Below are 16,909 nucleotides of genomic sequence, written 5' to 3'. Positions count from 1 at the left end.
ACGATCTAAGCATTAGCGCTTGGAGCATTACAAACAACTAGTAATTGCTACTAAAGGAGAGAAAATTGACAGCTTTATTGTAACTCGCAATGGTGGAATTACATGGAGAAAAATGCAAAAACTTAAACAACAAGATATAAACTTTTATTCTTTTATTCAGCTGCGTCCCTCTACGGGTAAAACTTCCTCAAATTTGCTACATTCCATGGTCGAGGTAGTACTCTCCCATCTTGGTGTTGGAGGCGATAAGTTCCTATCTTGATTATCTCCACTACTTTGTAAGGGCCTTCCCATTTAGGTTCAAGTTTGCCGACGGGGTGCAAGACATCCACTTTCCTCATGACCAGATAGCCTACCTGGAAGGCTCTTGGTTTTACTCGATCATTGTAAGCTCTAGGCCATGCGTGCTCTGTATCTCTCTGCTCGGACTGATGCTTCATCTCGCAGTTCATCGATCATATCCAAAGAGGCTCGAAGGGCCTGATCGTTCTCGAGTTGCATGTATTGTTTTACCCTTAACGAGGTCTCTCCTATCTCGGCGGGGGCTACAGCTTCGACACCGTGTACCAGGTTGAAAGGAGACTCCCCTGTCGACGAGCGAGGTGTAGTTCGGTATGCCCACAAGGCGCTCGGCAACTCTTCCACCCAATTGCCTTTAGCCTTGCCGAGACGGGTCTTCAGATGCTGCAATATAGTTCGGTTAGTTACCTCTGTTTGCCCATTGGCTTGTGGATTTCCAACCGACGTAAAAAACTGCCTGATAGAGAGACCTTCACACCACTCCTTTAATTTTCTTCCAGAGAACTGCGTGCCATTATCCGAGATCAGCGCTCGGAGAATCCCGAATCTACACACTATGTTTTTCCACAAGAAGCTTATCACTTCTTTCTCCGAAATTTTCGCCAACGCCTCTGCTTCAACCCACTTTGTGAAGTAATCTACGGCAACTATGAGAAATTTTCTCTGTCCCGTAGCTGGGGGAAAAGGTCCTACCAAGTCCATTCCCCACTGGGCAAAAGGCAGGGGACTTTCCAGTGGTTGCAGCAACGTCGCGGGTTGATGGTGGAGATTGGCATGCTCTTGGCAAGCTCGACAGTGCTTCACCAATTCTAATGCGTCTTTCTTCATGGTCGGCCAAAAGTAACCTTGCCGTAAGGTTTTCCCGGCCAATGCTTTCCCTCCTAAGTGGTTTCCACAAATCCCTTCGTGGATCTCGCGGAGAACGTAATTAGCCTTGCTCGGAGATAGGCACTTCAGAAATGGTTGACTATAGCCTCGTTTGTAGAGCTCTCCATCTATGATTGTGAATCGCGCAGCTCTTACCCTTAGCTTGCGTGCGACGGCAGGATCTTGGGGAAGATCGTTGTGCTTTAGGTAGGTAAGAATTTCGTCTTTCCAACTTGGTTCTTGTCCTTCTAAGCACAATATATTGCATGTGGTCTCTTCTGCTTCCTCCTTACTGATTGTCAAGAAGGTGATCTTCCTACTGTCGATGTTTGTCCAAGAACTAGCTAATTTAGCTAGACGGTCTGCCACTTCATTTTTTGCCCTAGGCACTTGTTTTATGTCATAACTCTCTACAAGAGCGAGTAACTCATTGACCCGAGTCACGTACTTGGTCATCTTTTCCTCTTTGGCTTCATAAGTTCCCTTGACCTGGTTAACGACCAACTGGGAATCACTATGCACCACTAAACTTCTCGCTCCTGCCGATAGGGCCAACTTAATTCCTTCTATGAGCGCTTCGTACTCGGCCTCATTGTTTGATGCAGAAAACAACAATTTGATAGAATACTGAAATATATCACCTTGAGGACTCTCTAGCACCACCCCGGCTCCACTCCCATGCACGGTGGAGGATCCGTCCACATAAACCACCCAAGTTGGGATGGAGCACTCTGCTTCATTAGTTGTAATTTCAACGAGAAAATCTGCGAGGACCTGTGCTTTAATAGCTGGGCGAGGTTGAAATTCAATTCCAAATTCGCTCAGCTCAACAGCCCACTTTACCATTCGTCCAGATGCCTCTAGACCAGATAGCACTTGCTTGAGAGGGTGATTGGTAAGCACGACCACTTGGTGACATAGTAAGTATGGGCGTAATTTCCTCGTTGCAGTTACTAAGGCTAGCGCTAATTTCTCAATGTTGGTATATCGGAGCTCTGCCCCTTGCAATGTCCGACTGACGTAATATACGGGTCTATGCTCTCTTCCCACATTCACCACGAGCATAGCACTGATCACGTCGGACGAGGTTGCCAGATAGAGCAACAACGTGTCCCACGATTGGGGCTTTGTTAGAAGTGGTGGTGTAGTCAAATACTTCTTCAGCTCTTCGAATGCCTGCTGGCATTCTTCCGACCACTTGAACCCCTTTCCCTGTCTTAGAATTCTGAAAAAGGGCAGACCTTTGTCTGCAGCTCTAGAAATGAAACGATTCAACGCAGTCATTCTCCCCATTAATTCTTGTACCCCTTTCACACTTCGTGGCGGACTCATGCTCAAGATCGCCTTTATCTTCTCGGGGTTTGCTTCTATTCCTCTTTGCGAAACCATGAATCCAAGGAACTTGCCACCCCGCACACCGAAAGAACATTTTTCTGGATTCAGCTTCATTTGATTCTTTCGTAACACTCCAAAACATTCTTCGAGGTCATCCACATTCTTGACTGCCTGAACACTTTTCACAAGCATGTCGTCTATATATACTTCCATGTTCCTCCCAATCATGTTCGCGAACATCTTGTTCACCAATCGCTGATATGTTGGTCCAGCGTTCTTAAGTCCAAAGGGCATCACCTCATAGCAATAGATCCCTCGATCGGTGATGAAACTTGCTTTTTCTTGATCTTCGGGTGCCAATCTTATCTGATTGTACCCTTGGTGGGCATCGAGAAAACTGAGCAGTTCGCATCCTGCAGTCGAGTCAACCAATAAATCGATTCGAGGTAATGGGAAAAGATCTTTGGGGCATGCCTTGTTTAAATCAGTGAAATCTATGCAAAGACACCATTTTCCACCGTTTTTTGGGACTAGAACAACATTTGCCAACCACTCCGGGTATGACACAGGTCTGACGTAGTTGGCTCTTATGAGTTTTTCAACTTCTTCGGCTATATGTTTGTTTTTCTCTGGGCCAAAAGACCTCTTTTTTTGCTTAATTGGTTTCATCTGTGGATTCACATTAAGATGATGGAGCGCGTACTCAGGGGGTATCCCAGGTAACGGCCCGTCACCCCAGGCGAATGCATCGGTGTTGCGTTGCAAAAAAGCTACTAAAGCGCTCTCCACCTCTTCTGACAGATCGGATCCGATCTTGAGGGTTCTTTTTGGGTCACCTGGTACTATTTCAATGCGCTTGAGAGCCTCCGTTGCGGTCATTCTTTCTCTGTCCTCTGACTTCCCCTCTACCAGGTGTATTCCATTGTCACTTGAATCTTGCTCAAGCTTTTGCTTCTTCCCTTTTATGGAATCTATCCCGGGTCCTTGCCTCCTCCGAGTTTCCACCGCGTCTTGTAAAATAGAAGCATGACATTCCCTAGCAAGCCTGCTATCTCCAACTGCTTCTCCTGTTCCGTCAGAAGTCGGGAACTTCAATTTCATGTGATAAGTGGACGCGATGGCGCGAAACAAGTTTAGGCTTGGACGGCCTAGTATTACGTTGTATGCCGAGGGAGCTTTCACCACTAGAAACTTTACCATTTTCGTGCTCCGCCTTGGATAAGATCCCAATGAAATGGGTAGAGTAACTTCTCCCATTGCTTCAACTACTTCTCCTGCAAAACCGACGAGAGGTGTTTTCACTTGCGCTAGTTGAACATTGCCTAGACCCAGCTTCTGGAATGCCTCATGAAAAATGATGTCTGCCGAGCTTCCTGAGTCTATCAATATTTTTTTTACCCAAAAATTAGAAATCATAGCAGAAATTATTAAGGCATCGTTGTGTTCTCCCCGAGGGGATTCCAAATCCTCACCCCCAAAAGTCATGTCAACATCTGTCATCGATACTTCGTTTATCGGCTGAATCGCGGCTAAGTGCGAGGAAGTGTGATCTGCTCTGGCGGCGCGCGCGAGATTTTTTCTTGCACGGTTTGAATCTCCGCAAGCGGGCCCTCCAGTTATAACAGATATGATGCCCCCAGTGGGCAGGTTCTCATCTCTATGCTTGGCTTTCTCGCTCATCTCACCCTGCTCCTGTCTCTGCCCACGTGGACGATCGTCGTCACGACGCCTCTTGTCTCGCTGCTGACCACGACGCCTATCCACGTAGTCACTTAAATGTCCTCGCTCGATCAACTTTTCTATCTCAGCCCGAAGGCTGAAACAATCTTCGGTGGAATGACCTTTATCTTTGTGGAAACGACAATACTTGTCAGATCTCTGACGCTTAGGATTTTCCTTCATTGGACGCGGGGGTTGTAACAAACCCTGTTGCTCTGCCACCACCAGTATCTCTGACAAACGTGCCTTCAGAGGAGTATACTGGAGCCGTGGGCTTTGAGCTGTTCGCTTCTCCTCTCTTCTTACCCCTTCCGATCTCTCTTCTTCCCTTCTTCTTTTCCCCAAGTACCTCGGTTCGATAGCCTCCTCTATTCGTATATATTTTTCGGCTCTCTCCAACAATTCCTCCAATGAGTGAGGGGGTTTCCCAGCTATCGATTCCTTGAATTTCCTGTGGCGGAGGTTCTGCTGCATTATTCCGGCTAACAGGTCATGGTTAACATGGGGAACTTCATGCACAGCCTGCGTCAATCGTTGTACGTATTCACGCAGGCCCTCACCATCTTTCTGAATTACAGTAAACAAGTAAGCTGCAGTTTTTGGGTACTTCTTATTGATAGAGAATTGGTGGAGGAAACGCTGAGTCAGGTTCTCCAAACTATCTATGGTCCCTGAGGGGAGCTTGTTGAACCAAGCAAGCGCTCGGCCAGCTAGCGTAGTTCGGAAGATCTTGCAGTAAGCGGCATCGCTGATATCGTACAAGTCAGCTCTCGCATAAAATTTGTGGAGATGCTCTTGCGGGTCGCCTGTTCCATCATACTCTGGCAAGTTGGGGATTTTCGTTCCTGCTGGCAATGACTCGGCCAATATGGCGGTGGTAAAAGGGCTCCGCCGAGCTGGTAAGACGGCTAGGCGACTATCTTGTCCACTCAAAGTGCGCGATCCCTGTGCGTAAGTAGGGAGTGTGACACTTTCTCTATGTGTGTGGGGACGATGAGTTCAACCATCTGATTCAGCTTCTCTGCCCGCGTCATCCTTGTTCCCTAACGTTTTGTCAGGGTCACGAGAAGATGAATTGTCGCCAGGAGTTGTCTCACTGGTACCAGCATGTTGGCGGTGCGCTAGCGCCTGAGCAACTGCTTCGGCCGTGGCGCGAGCGGCTGTTTCTTTAACCAAGGCCTCCAATGCTTCGCGGGTGATGAGCATTTCTTGCTGCGGAGGAGGCTGAGGTGGGAGCCCCTCCCTATTAGCATCGCGAGAAGAATGCGAACGAGTGTGCATCCTCGAGTGACGAAGTAACTTTCCCACAGACGGCGCCAAGCTGATGCAGCTAAAATAAATGAGTCGCGTAGACTGCACAAGCGAGATCTGACTGGTTAGCAAACTTGTCCACTTGGCCCGTAAAGGAGCTCACCTGGTCGGTAAACGGATCCACGTAGACAATACACGGTAAATCGCTGGGTGTCACCTGCGTCACGAACACTCGTCAAGAAGCGCCGCGAGGATTCCCGGCGTAGGCACTCTGACGCTCAAGTCAGTAAACAATTCAGAGAAAACTCAGAGAACTCAAGAGCTTCAGAGGAAAAATGAGAGCATACCTTGAATAATGAGAGACATCCTCTATTTATAGGAATTTTGAGAGCGCCTAGTGGGCTTGGGCTTTTACAAGCAACTTGGGCTTTAACTCGGCCAACTAATACAATTGGACCTATCAGTATTCATTAATATGCTTTAAGTCATTCAACAAATAAAATATAAAAGGTTTAATCATAGAGTAAGTTATTTAAATCTTCAAACTTAAACTCGAGTGAGAGGTCTGTCCATGTCATGAGAAAATGTTTATACTCAAAATCTTTTTTTTATAAGATTTGGAAGAATTGATATTCAAATATCATATATTAGTATTATAATTTCAATATGTCGTATCGATTTTTCATCCGTGAATAGACATGTGAGCTTAGAGCTACGTATCATTATATGTGGTTTCAACAACAACAACAACAACAATCATTCAAGTACATACATACAAAAATATTGTTCATAAATTTTTCAACCCCTTGTGTTTGGGCTAAAAATAATTAATTATGGAAGCCCAATTAAATTACAAGTCAAATTAAATTACAAGCCCATCAAATGTGGCGGACAAATTTTCATCGATTCAAATTAATTCAGATAAGTCAAAAAGATCGTGGAAAAAGGAGAAGATCGTGGAGCGAATAGGAGGAGATCATGGGGGAGTGGAGAGAAACGGCACAACACGCTGGGAAGAAAAAGAGATCGGCACACAGACGACAGGACACACACAGCTCAACTACACAGACAAAATCTGCAAATACTCTCTGCAAAATTCAATCTTTCATTGCACTAGTTTTCAAGTATTTCCAGTACATTTCTAGCGTCTTCTAGTTCTAGATTTCAGCAATTATTTGTGTTATATTTCCATATTTTGTAAATTCCTACTGTTTGTTGAAAATATAAATGATGTCAGGAGTTTATTCCCCAAATTCCAGTAGTTTTCTTTATTTTGGCGTCGTAGTCATTTTAGGAGATTAGAACCGACGGTCGAATTTAGTATCCATAATCGTCAAGTTTTTAGAAGTTAGATTTTCGTTGTTTTTACGCAAATTGGTGCACTTCGCACCTGGCACGCCCACAACACCAAATTTTGTGCAAACATATTTTTGGCACACCCGGTTGGACCGCACTATGCCGCCAAAAGAAAAGAAAACGTCAGTCAGGAGAGCGGGGAGTCTCTGGCTAATCAAGAGGGAACGTCTCAGGTTCCACAGCCAGAGCAACCTACTGTCGAACCACAGGCTGAAGAAGTAGATCTGCTGCAGATTCCTATTACATATGATCAAGTTTCAGACAGAGTGGTGGAAGAGTTGACCGCCATAAAGATTGAAGAGATCTCAGTGGCATTATCTAAAGCCATGTCTGATTGTTTAAAGACTCTACTGAGTAAACCGAACCAGTCTACCCGAGGGGAGCAAAATATCACTGTCAAAGAGACTGGTCAGGGAAGTAACCAAGTCCATGAGTTCGACCAGGGAGTTGGAAACTCAAGGGCTGGCGATCCTTGCCGCCCAGAGTGTACTCTCCCAAATCAACCAGAAAAAAGGTATACACCACCTCACAAGAGAGAAGAAAGCCTAGGAGGGAGGGCTCAGCCATATCCACGTGCTCATGGAGTGGGGAGCTCGAAACAACCAGGTAGTCAAGTGTACAGCGTGACCAATCCTCTATACCAACCGGGAGTGTATGAAGATATGTCACACATGGATTATCAAGGAGTAGATGTGGGCTTCCCAGGAGGTAATTTTGGTCTAAATGCAGGTTCCAGGCTCGGGGGGCAAATTACTACCATCAACAACTCCCCGCTCGGAACATGCACGGGATTGATCCAGAAATGGTGAAAGAAGCTGTTCAAGAGCTGTATGGGCCGGCCTTGAAACAAATTGGCAGCCCAGAGTTCCACAAACCCTATCCAGACTACATAGACATTAATAACCCATATCCAAGGGGTTATAGAGTTCATGATTTCAGTTTGTTCTCCGGGGAAGATGGCCAGTCCAGCATGGAACACATAGCCAGATTCACCATTCAATGCGGGGAGTTAGCCAACTTGGAGAACTTCAACAATCTAAAGTTGCGGCTATTCCCAAATTCCCTCACTGGAACCGCATTCGCTTGGTATGCCTCACTCCCCAGAAATTCCATGATGAGTTGGCAAGAAATGGAAAGACAATTCCACATTCAATTCTACAGAACAGAACCAGAAGTGTGCATTGCCGACTTATCGAGAGTCACTCAAAAGAAAGGAGAGTCCGTGGAATATTTTATCGACAGATTCAAAAAGATTGAAGAATAGATGCAAGGTGTTCTTACCGGAGACAGAGTTCGTGAAAATGGCACAAAAAGGGCTGGATTTTGAACTAAGGAAGAAATTCCAGGGAATGGAGTTCAGGGATTTCTTCGAGCTAGCAGCCAAAGTGGCTGAATACGAAGAACTCTTGCGGAAAGAGTCGTACAAGAAGAAAACTACTATGGGGTCTTATTATCAGGAGGTGGAAGAGGTGGCATTGGCAGAGATGCAATCGGCCGGGTCTTGCACAGTTCCGCTGCTAAAAAAGAAGCCAACAGAGAAGAACAACTCCCAACTCCCCAAAGACATGCAGTATACATTCGATGTATCAAAGACCGAAGAAGTTTTCGACTTCTTGGTGAAAGAAAAGTTCATCACATTCCCGCCTGATCACAAGATGCCACCTACAGAAGAGCTGAAGGGACGAGAGTATTGTAAATACCACAACTCCTATAATCATGCCACCAAATCTTGTTGGGCGTTCAAGAACATTTTGCAAGATAGAATTAACAAGGGAGTTGTGAAATTCCCCAACAAACAAGAGTCTATGGCGGTGGATGATGATCCTTTTCCCCCGGTAGCTTTGGTTAATGTGAATGTGACAGATTTGAGGGATCTTCTCAATGAGAAAAGAAGCCGATCCTTTGCAGTGAAAGACCGGGTAATCAAGAAATACTGGATTCCAAAGGGTCAAATGTTTGAAGCACCTGGAAGGCATAATGCCGATCGAATGCGCACAATTCAACCACGTTTCCCCAGAAATGTTGGTGAATCCGCGGCCTTTAGGCCGAGGAATCAACATTTCCTTGAAAGACCAGTGGTGGAGAAACAATGGCTTAGAGGGGAGTCATCTTGCAATCATCGTCAAAGGTATTCGGACAGGAGAAATGCATATGCATTTGAGCCACGAAAGGTGGAAACTAGAAAATTATCAGCTGATCAAGGCAGAGAACGGCGTTCATACGAAATCAGAAAAGGAAAAATGATTGAGAACAGTGGAGTAAAGCCGAGATACGTTCTTCCAGCCAGAGGGGAGTTCAGTGAGTCTTGGAGGGTGGCCCAACACAAAAAGTTCCCTAGGCCACCGACTAGGACACAAAAGAGACGACTTTTGAGAGAAAGAGCGGTGGCAAGAAGAGAGGAGTCCGCTAAGTTGAAAAATGAATCCACAATTGATGTTCCAGTTTCCAGGGAGCCAGTGGGGAGTAAGTCCAAGTTTGGAAGATCCGCTACTGAGGATAAGTTTGTTGAAGATGATGATGATTTGTTAAGCGAAGAAGATGATCAAGCAAGAAAAACAATCAATTTTTGTATTGGAAAATTTCACATCACTGTGGATTGTACCACAGGAGTGGTGATACTACCCGAGAGGTTTAAAATGATGGAAGAAGAGAATGGGGAGTTGATGCCCCAAGGATCAGTCCAAAAGAAAGAGCATGCAAATAAACTCCCTGAAGGGAGCTCAAGAGTGATTATCAAGGAGGATCACCCGAATAAGCCCAAACAAGTGATACTTGAAAAGCCTACACCGGCCATGACCAAGCACATAAGGCCGTTGTACATCAAAGCCTACTTGAATGGAAAGCCGGTGTCCAGGGTGTTGATTGACAATGGTTCAGCTGTGAATGTTCTTCCGATAAGAATGTTGAAAAGTCTGGGCAAAAATGAGGAAGACTTGATTCCTTCAGAAGTTTCGGTTGCTGCATTTACAGGCGAAACTACCAAGACCATTGGGGTACTCCCCGCCGATGTTACTGTGGGGAGTATGTCATCTTTATGTGCATTCTTCGTGGTAAACTCCTCCGCCAACTTCCAAGCGTTGTTAGGCAGAGATTGGATCCATGCAAACCAGTGCATACCATCCTCAATGCACCAACTGTTATTATTTTGGAAAGGGGATGATGTGGAGGTTGTAGAAGCTGATGGACAACCCTTTCAAACAAGTACAAGTGCAGTTGAGCTAGATACTACAATGGGGATTTTGGGACCATCAAAATCCATAGCAATAGCAAGAAAGAAAATCCACTGTACATGCAAACACCAACTCCAAGCTCGGTGTTGGAAAGAATCCTCAAACCTACGGTTATCGTGCCGTCTAGGCCGATAATTCAGCCGCTGATTGAGGAGATTGATGATTGATTCGAACCAAAAAGAAAAAGAGGTAGCTGCAAACTCTATATGGAAGGCACATGTGCAGCAAGTACTGGACAAACTAAAGGAACAGGAAGCATGGGACACTTATGGAACTGAAGTTGTCCAAGAAGAAGAATACAAAGATGATGAGCTCCAAGTCGATGAGTTGTTGATGACGCCATCTCAAATGGAAGATGGCCAACATGAAGTTCAAGACCCATTGGAAAAGATTAACTTGGGGGAGCTTGAGAATCCAAAAGTGGTATATATGAGCACATTGCTGGAAGGAGGAACTAAGCAAGATTTGATCAGCTTGTTAAGGGAGTGAGTAAAGAGAACAGAAAGGCTAATATCCAGCGGGGAGTTGGCCTTTGGGGCCACTTTGGCTTACCTTTGTTGTTTTATTACTTACATATTGTGAAATATGGAGAACAAAGTGGACTCTGTGCCACTTTCAGAGACCAAATTTTGTTTGAACGGTGATAATTCGAGTCTACTGTAGCTTTCGCGCTAAAAGAAATTAAGTATGTGGGGAGTCGGCCTTATGGCCACTTGTCCATACATTTGGTTGATGTTTTTATTATTCTCATGTTACGAGAAATCATTGATAAGGTCGACTATACAGCCACTGCATAAATGGTTGCTTGCATGTGCAGTGACAGACTCATGAAGTAAGCCTTGAGGTCACTTAGAATAGGGCAAGAAAGAAACATACCGAGCGGGGAGTTGGGCTCACCGAACGGAACATCGAGTAATAATGAAGAAACGAAGAGAACAAGGGCGTTATGCGGACTCCAAGAGGACCTCGAAGTGGACTTTGGTATAGAAATAGGCTATCCAGCCATTTTTGTACGGTTTTTAACCTCATGTTATAAGATTTTGTTTTAAGTAGGCCGTAGGGCCACTAATGTAAAAATTTTGTTGGTTATGATTCAAAAAACGAGAAAGATCAATTAAAGTTGGCCAGTAGGCCACTTTTATCATATTGAATGCATTTTGTTTCGATAGGGAATCAGATGAGGAAATAATCGCGAGCGGGGAGTTTTAGGCCAACCTATGGCTTGAAGCTATTGAAGTGAGTTGGGTTAAGTGGATTAAGAGCGAATAGAAATTCCTTCCCAACCTCCAATACACAACATCACATGTTACAAACCCATCTTCACTCCACATCCATCATCCAACAACCACAACACCAAGCCAACAGTCAACAAATATAAAGCGGAGCCTCCGCATGCAAGAACAGTAAGTAAACGTAACAAATATAAAGCGGATCCTCCGCATGCAAGAACAGTAAGTAAACGTGTATGCAGGAAAGAGATAAGACTGAAGTGTAAATGCATATATGTGTATGCGGGAAAGGGGTCCGACTGAAGTGCAAATGAATATACGTGTATGCGGGAAAGGGGTCCGACTGAAGTGCAAATGCATATACGTGTATGCGGGAAAGGGATCCGACTGAAGTGCAATGCATAATGTAAAGGACGAGGGAATCGTTTGAGTAGATGCAGCACATAAGAGCACATAAGAGCACGTAAGGGCATGTAAGGGTTAAGTCTTACCTGTGTTTCAAAGAGCCCCAGACTTACCAAGACTTAAGTGTCGAATACACTGGAGAACCGAGGCCAACTCATGGTCAATCCTTATTACCTGCTGAGAGTAAACGCATTTTTGTACACAAGACAAACCAACAAAAAGGGGAGCAGTAAAGGCAGATAATCGAATCTAAAATAGGGGAAAAGATAGTAAAGTTCCAACAAGTGCGCTTATCAAAAGAAATGCAAACGGCTATCTCGAACTAATGAATACTGGTCGACTAAACGAAGCAAGATCAAGGGAATAAAGCTCGAAGCTGTTCCCACTTGGCTAGACACTGCGATTGGGTATTTTCTGCTTCCCGAAGCCGATCGGTCCAGAGTTGATAGTCATCTTTGAGACTAAGGAGCTGTTGGCCTATAGCCTGTGAGTCTCTCCTACTGCCCAACAAAATAGCCTCCAAAGCCTCTGCTTCATCCAGCAAAGTGACCATCCTAGCTCGGCGTCGCAAGATCTCCTCCTCCAACTTTTTGACCTCGGCCTCCTCAGCGTCCTAATTGGCCGCTGCTGCGACAATCTGCTCGCGAAGCGCCTTGTCATGCCTGTCTAGCTCCTCTTTTTTCTCACGCTGGCTTTGGAAGGACGAGCGACGAGATATCATATCGGCAGTGGTGGCAAAGGCAGCATCAGACTCCGAAAAGATGGTCGGAAGGCCATCAAATATGCTGAACTCCGAGGTGGCAAACTCTGGAGAAGTCTTGAGAATGGATATAGATGAGAGCATGGCCAATCTCTGGGACTCCCCAAGCTGGTGCAAGCCAAGACCAAGGAAATTTCGAACTGCTATCTTGGCATGAGCAAGGGCTTCAACGGATGGGGCATTTCTCTCAAGAGTGGAAGTCTCAGAGGAAACACTATCAGAGAAGCTCAGGTCAAATTGGCCTTCCGGCTCGCCAATGAGACCGAGTCGCGCCCTACGAGATGTAAGATCCTGTCAAATAAACAAAGTCAAGGTTGAGCATGGAAAATACACGGAGGTATTCAAAACAAAGAGAAAAGTTGAAAGAAATTACCATGGAGGGAGTGGCCGCGGCAGACAGTGAACCAAGAGGATTTGGGCTGAACCCAGCACTAGAGGGAAACTCCGGCAACGTGTCATCCTCAATCAAAGGATCATTGATTCGTTTCTCAGAATCATCAAAATCATGGATGAGTTTAACACCAGAAGTTCCAACATGTGTAGACCCCTCTCCAAGTGTAGCAGTGCCGAGATCAGCATTAGAAACTCCATCACTATCCGACTGTGTGGTAGTAGGATCCTTAGAACTCGACTGCTTCGAGGCAGGGGGTGAATCTTCGTCGGCAAGGACAATTGGATCATCAAGAGTATTACTCCGGCTAGTGATCAATCTAGTCGAACGGCGAGTCGGGTATCGTCGATCCACAGTTTGAAGCTTAGGAGCAGTCTTTTTTGCCGGAGCAACCTTAGGAGCTACCTTTGTCTTGGAGGATTGAGATTTGTGGTGCACTTTGACCGGATCCTGATTGATTTTCAGACTCCCCTGAATATCCAATTTCGGAACATTGAGAGCCCCAGAACTTTCCTCACCGAAAGCCAAGTCTCGCTTACGAGTACCTGCGTAAAACACCAAAAAAGTAAAGAAATGACAAGTATTGGTAACAAATAAGCCATGTGAATACAAACGCAAGTAAATAGATACCAGACAATACCATACCAGGATGGTGGATCAATGAAGGGATCAAGGCGAGATATAGAGATCTCCACCAGGTAGCGAATGGTTCAGTTGTTCCTTTTTCTTGCTGCACAATAGAACCAAGGAATTTATGTGGCAGAGTGGAGAGTAGCTGCACAGTGGCCTTAGAAAATCTTCTGGATGCAACTTCCGAAGCTATATGGGTCAGATCCACTGGGAAGGACAGAATAGCTTGAGGAATCGCCGGTGACAGCCAAAATTGATACGCATACAAAGACGGATTGTAAAACTCGAAGGACCAGATGGATTTGTCGTTGTATGGTGGACGGGTAGAAGAACAATCTACCACCAACAACCTTTGATGAATGTACTGAGTCAACAACAAGGCAGCAATATCGTCAAGGGAGCGACCGTGGAAATCAGGATAAACTTCAACCCACAAGGGCTGTGTTAGACAGGAGACAGTGGGTCACGATGGCAGATTAATGAACTTAAGCTTTTGGTGCTGCAGATATTTCATCAGCTCGGGGGCTGAAAGGATCAAACGACTCTCCATCAAGGAAGTGATACACAGCATGGCCGCGGAGCCGGCTGAAGAATCCATTAAACCAGGGAAATAAGAGAAGGCCCATATCTGCAAAAACCAGGCTACTCCCCCCAGCTTAGAAATAGGATCGTGGCGGACACATTGATTCAGACCACGAGATATAGACCCCAGGAACATGACTGCTAAATTATAGACCCTACCGGTGCTAAGAGAGCATGCTAATGGTAAGTACTCGGAGGAAGGCTTGCCGGAAGAAGGGCAAAAAATGTAATGGCAGATTAACACCCAGAGGAACATGGTGTGCTCAACCTCAGAAGGAACACCAGAGCACGAAGACCACTCTTTAACTACAGCCCTATAAGAGGGATAACAATAACGAGTATGGGCCAAAGCAGGAGCAGCAGGGTCGTCAACGAAATAAGGGGAGTCAGGCCCTGCTACCGGTAACCCCAAGAGCAAGGATATGTCATAGAGGGTTATGGACAATGGGCCGAAAGGAAAGATAAAGACGTTGCAAGAGGGGGACCAGAACCGAAGAAGACAATCAAACAGGACGGACTGTCTGGCTATTTTCATCTTAGATACTAAGATCAGGGGCCATAATCCCTGATGGCGCCACTGTTGCCCGAAGTGGGGTTCCAAGCATTCTACCCAGTCAACCCAGCTGTCAGGAACCCTCGGCCAAGATTTGAATTGGGATGGCTCACCATGAGGTAATAAAGGTCGAGAGAGCAGTAAATCCCTGGAATGTAACGAAGGCAATGGAAAGAATAACTGATGAACTGGTGGGGGAAATTGATTGTTAGGATAGGAAGGGTGCCGGATAGGGCCAATGGTGGCAGAAGCAAGGAAATCGGCAGCATTAGTCCTGCAATCCGAATAACATACAGATAAGGGCACTACCGTACAAGAGGAAATCAGACGACCTAGAGTAAGAAACAGCTAGTACCTAGGCTTAGCAGTAACCGCGTGATGGTAAAGGGCCCCAGGACTTGGTGAAAGTTGAGTAATAGCGGGTGCACCTACAAGAAATGTATTGATGACTCACACACTTGTGCAAACATTTAAGACTACAAGCCAAAGACGTACCAGATGGTGTCGATGCGGTAGGATGAACCAATGGAGTAGCCATTACTGAAGTGAGGATAGAGGTTGAAATAACAGCGGGCATAGATGGAATAACTACTCCTGAGGATAGAGTCGGCTTACTAGGAGCAGTCTGAGGTAGAGATGACGGTGCAGCTGGCAACCTGGATACCAATAAGGGAGTAAGCAAAAGCATGCGCATACTCTATTTCATAAGCAAATACACAACATACCTGGTGTCTGCTGCCCCAATAGGGATGGCGACAGGGACAGATTCACAGTCAATGGACTGACCATAAAAAAAATTGGAAATAAGTGGCCATAAGGCCGACTCCCTAGTGAAATAATGGACCTTCAACATAAAGAATGAAAGTGGCTTACTGTCCCACTCTCCCCGATCGATTTTATTGTTGAATCTTAAACAAAATATATTTATTTAAGTGGCCCTAAGGCCTACATCACATGACACCTTGAAATCAAGAACTTAATATATACACAAGTGGCCCCGAAGGCCAACTCCCCACTGAAAAATGCCAACTCCCCACTGAAGATTAGCCTTTGTGATTGCTTTACTCGCAAGCTCTTCCTACTTCTTCCCTCATACTCGGAAAATAGGGCTTGAGATACTTGCCGTTTATGCATCTTTTGTGTGGATGGCTATCTATGCTTGATAGCCAATATGCATTTCCGTCTAACACCTTATATACCTTGAATGGTCCCTCCAAGTTGGGAGACCATTTGCCCAGCTCCCTATCCTTTGTCCCTAGTGGTAGTATGGTCTTCCACACTATTTCTCCTTCATGGAAACTTTTCTTGTTAACTCTTTTGTTGTAGATTCTTGCCACTTTCTGTTTCTGTAACAGCAAAGCATTGTACGCTTGGATTCTCAACTCATCTAGTTCTTCTAGTTCCATGATCATTGCTTCATTATAATGCTCAAGGGAAAGTTCATTTTGCTTTGCCACTCGCATTGATGGCACCATAATCTCCAATGGGAGCACTGCATCATGGCCAAAGGTAAGGGAAAAAGGGCTCACTCCAGTGGCAGTCCTCTTGGATGTCCTGTATGCCCACAAAGTTTCTGATAATAGCCTTGGCCAATCCCTAGGATTCTCTTCCATCATCTTTTGTAGAATCTTTATCAACACTTTATTTGACGCTTCGGCTTGCCCGTTGGACTGTGGGTAATGAGGGGATGAGTTTATCAATTTAATTCCATAGTCTTCTGCAAACTCCCTCATATCTGAGCCAGTGAACATAGTTCCCTGATCTGTGGTCAATGACTCTGGAATTCCAAATCTATGAATAATATTCTCTTTCACAAAGTTAATAACATCCCCTTGCTCCGCTTTCTTCAAGGGCACTGCTTCTACCCATTTGGTGAAAAAATCTGTGGCCACAAGGATGAATTAGTGGCCTTTAGATGATGAAGGGTAGATTTTCCCTATTAAGTCCATGGCCCAGCCTTTGAATGGCCATGGTTTGACAACGCTGTGAAGTTCATCCGCTGGAATTCTTTGGATGTTCCCGTGTCTCTGACATGGCTGGCATCCCTTAGCATATTTGATGCAATCTTTCAGGATGGATGGCCAATAGTAGCCATACCTCCTTATCAACCATCTCATCTTTATTCCAGATTGATGCGCTCCACACACTCCCTCATGAACTTGCTTCATGATCTCCAAAGCCTCTGGGAAGCCTATGCATCTGAGAAGCAGACCATCTAGCCCTTTCCTGTACAAATCGTCCTCCACTAAAACGTAATTAAGAGCTCTCCATTTTAAACCATGTGGAATATCTCTCCCGGTT

General features: G+C 45.4%; 2 protein-coding genes across 2 annotated transcripts; both read right to left on the bottom strand.

Annotated features, from left to right (window-relative positions):
- Positions 1 to 393: 393 nt before the first annotated feature.
- LOC140819221 (uncharacterized) lies at positions 394 to 5,502 on the bottom strand. The gene is made up of 2 exons (XM_073179233.1): positions 5,226 to 5,502; positions 394 to 5,117 (listed from the first exon to the last, which is right to left on the bottom strand). The coding sequence occupies exons 1-2, from the start codon at positions 5,500 to 5,502 to the stop codon at positions 394 to 396; spliced, it is 5,001 nt and encodes a 1,666-aa protein (XP_073035334.1).
- A 6,803-nt stretch (positions 5,503 to 12,305) lies between these two features.
- Positions 12,306 to 13,486, bottom strand: LOC140819220 (uncharacterized). The gene is made up of 3 exons (XM_073179232.1): positions 13,474 to 13,486; positions 12,826 to 13,388; positions 12,306 to 12,743 (listed from the first exon to the last, which is right to left on the bottom strand). Exons 1-3 carry the CDS (start codon positions 13,484 to 13,486, stop codon positions 12,306 to 12,308), a joined length of 1,014 nt encoding a protein of 337 aa, XP_073035333.1.
- Positions 13,487 to 16,909: the final 3,423 nt, after the last annotated feature.

This window comes from Primulina eburnea, chromosome 18, assembly GCF_022965805.1.
Source record: "Primulina eburnea isolate SZY01 chromosome 18, ASM2296580v1, whole genome shotgun sequence".
Taxonomy (NCBI): Eukaryota; Viridiplantae; Streptophyta; class Magnoliopsida; order Lamiales; family Gesneriaceae; genus Primulina; species Primulina eburnea.
Note: the sequence above shows the minus strand (reverse complement) of the source record. Positions and strands in the feature narration are given on the sequence as shown.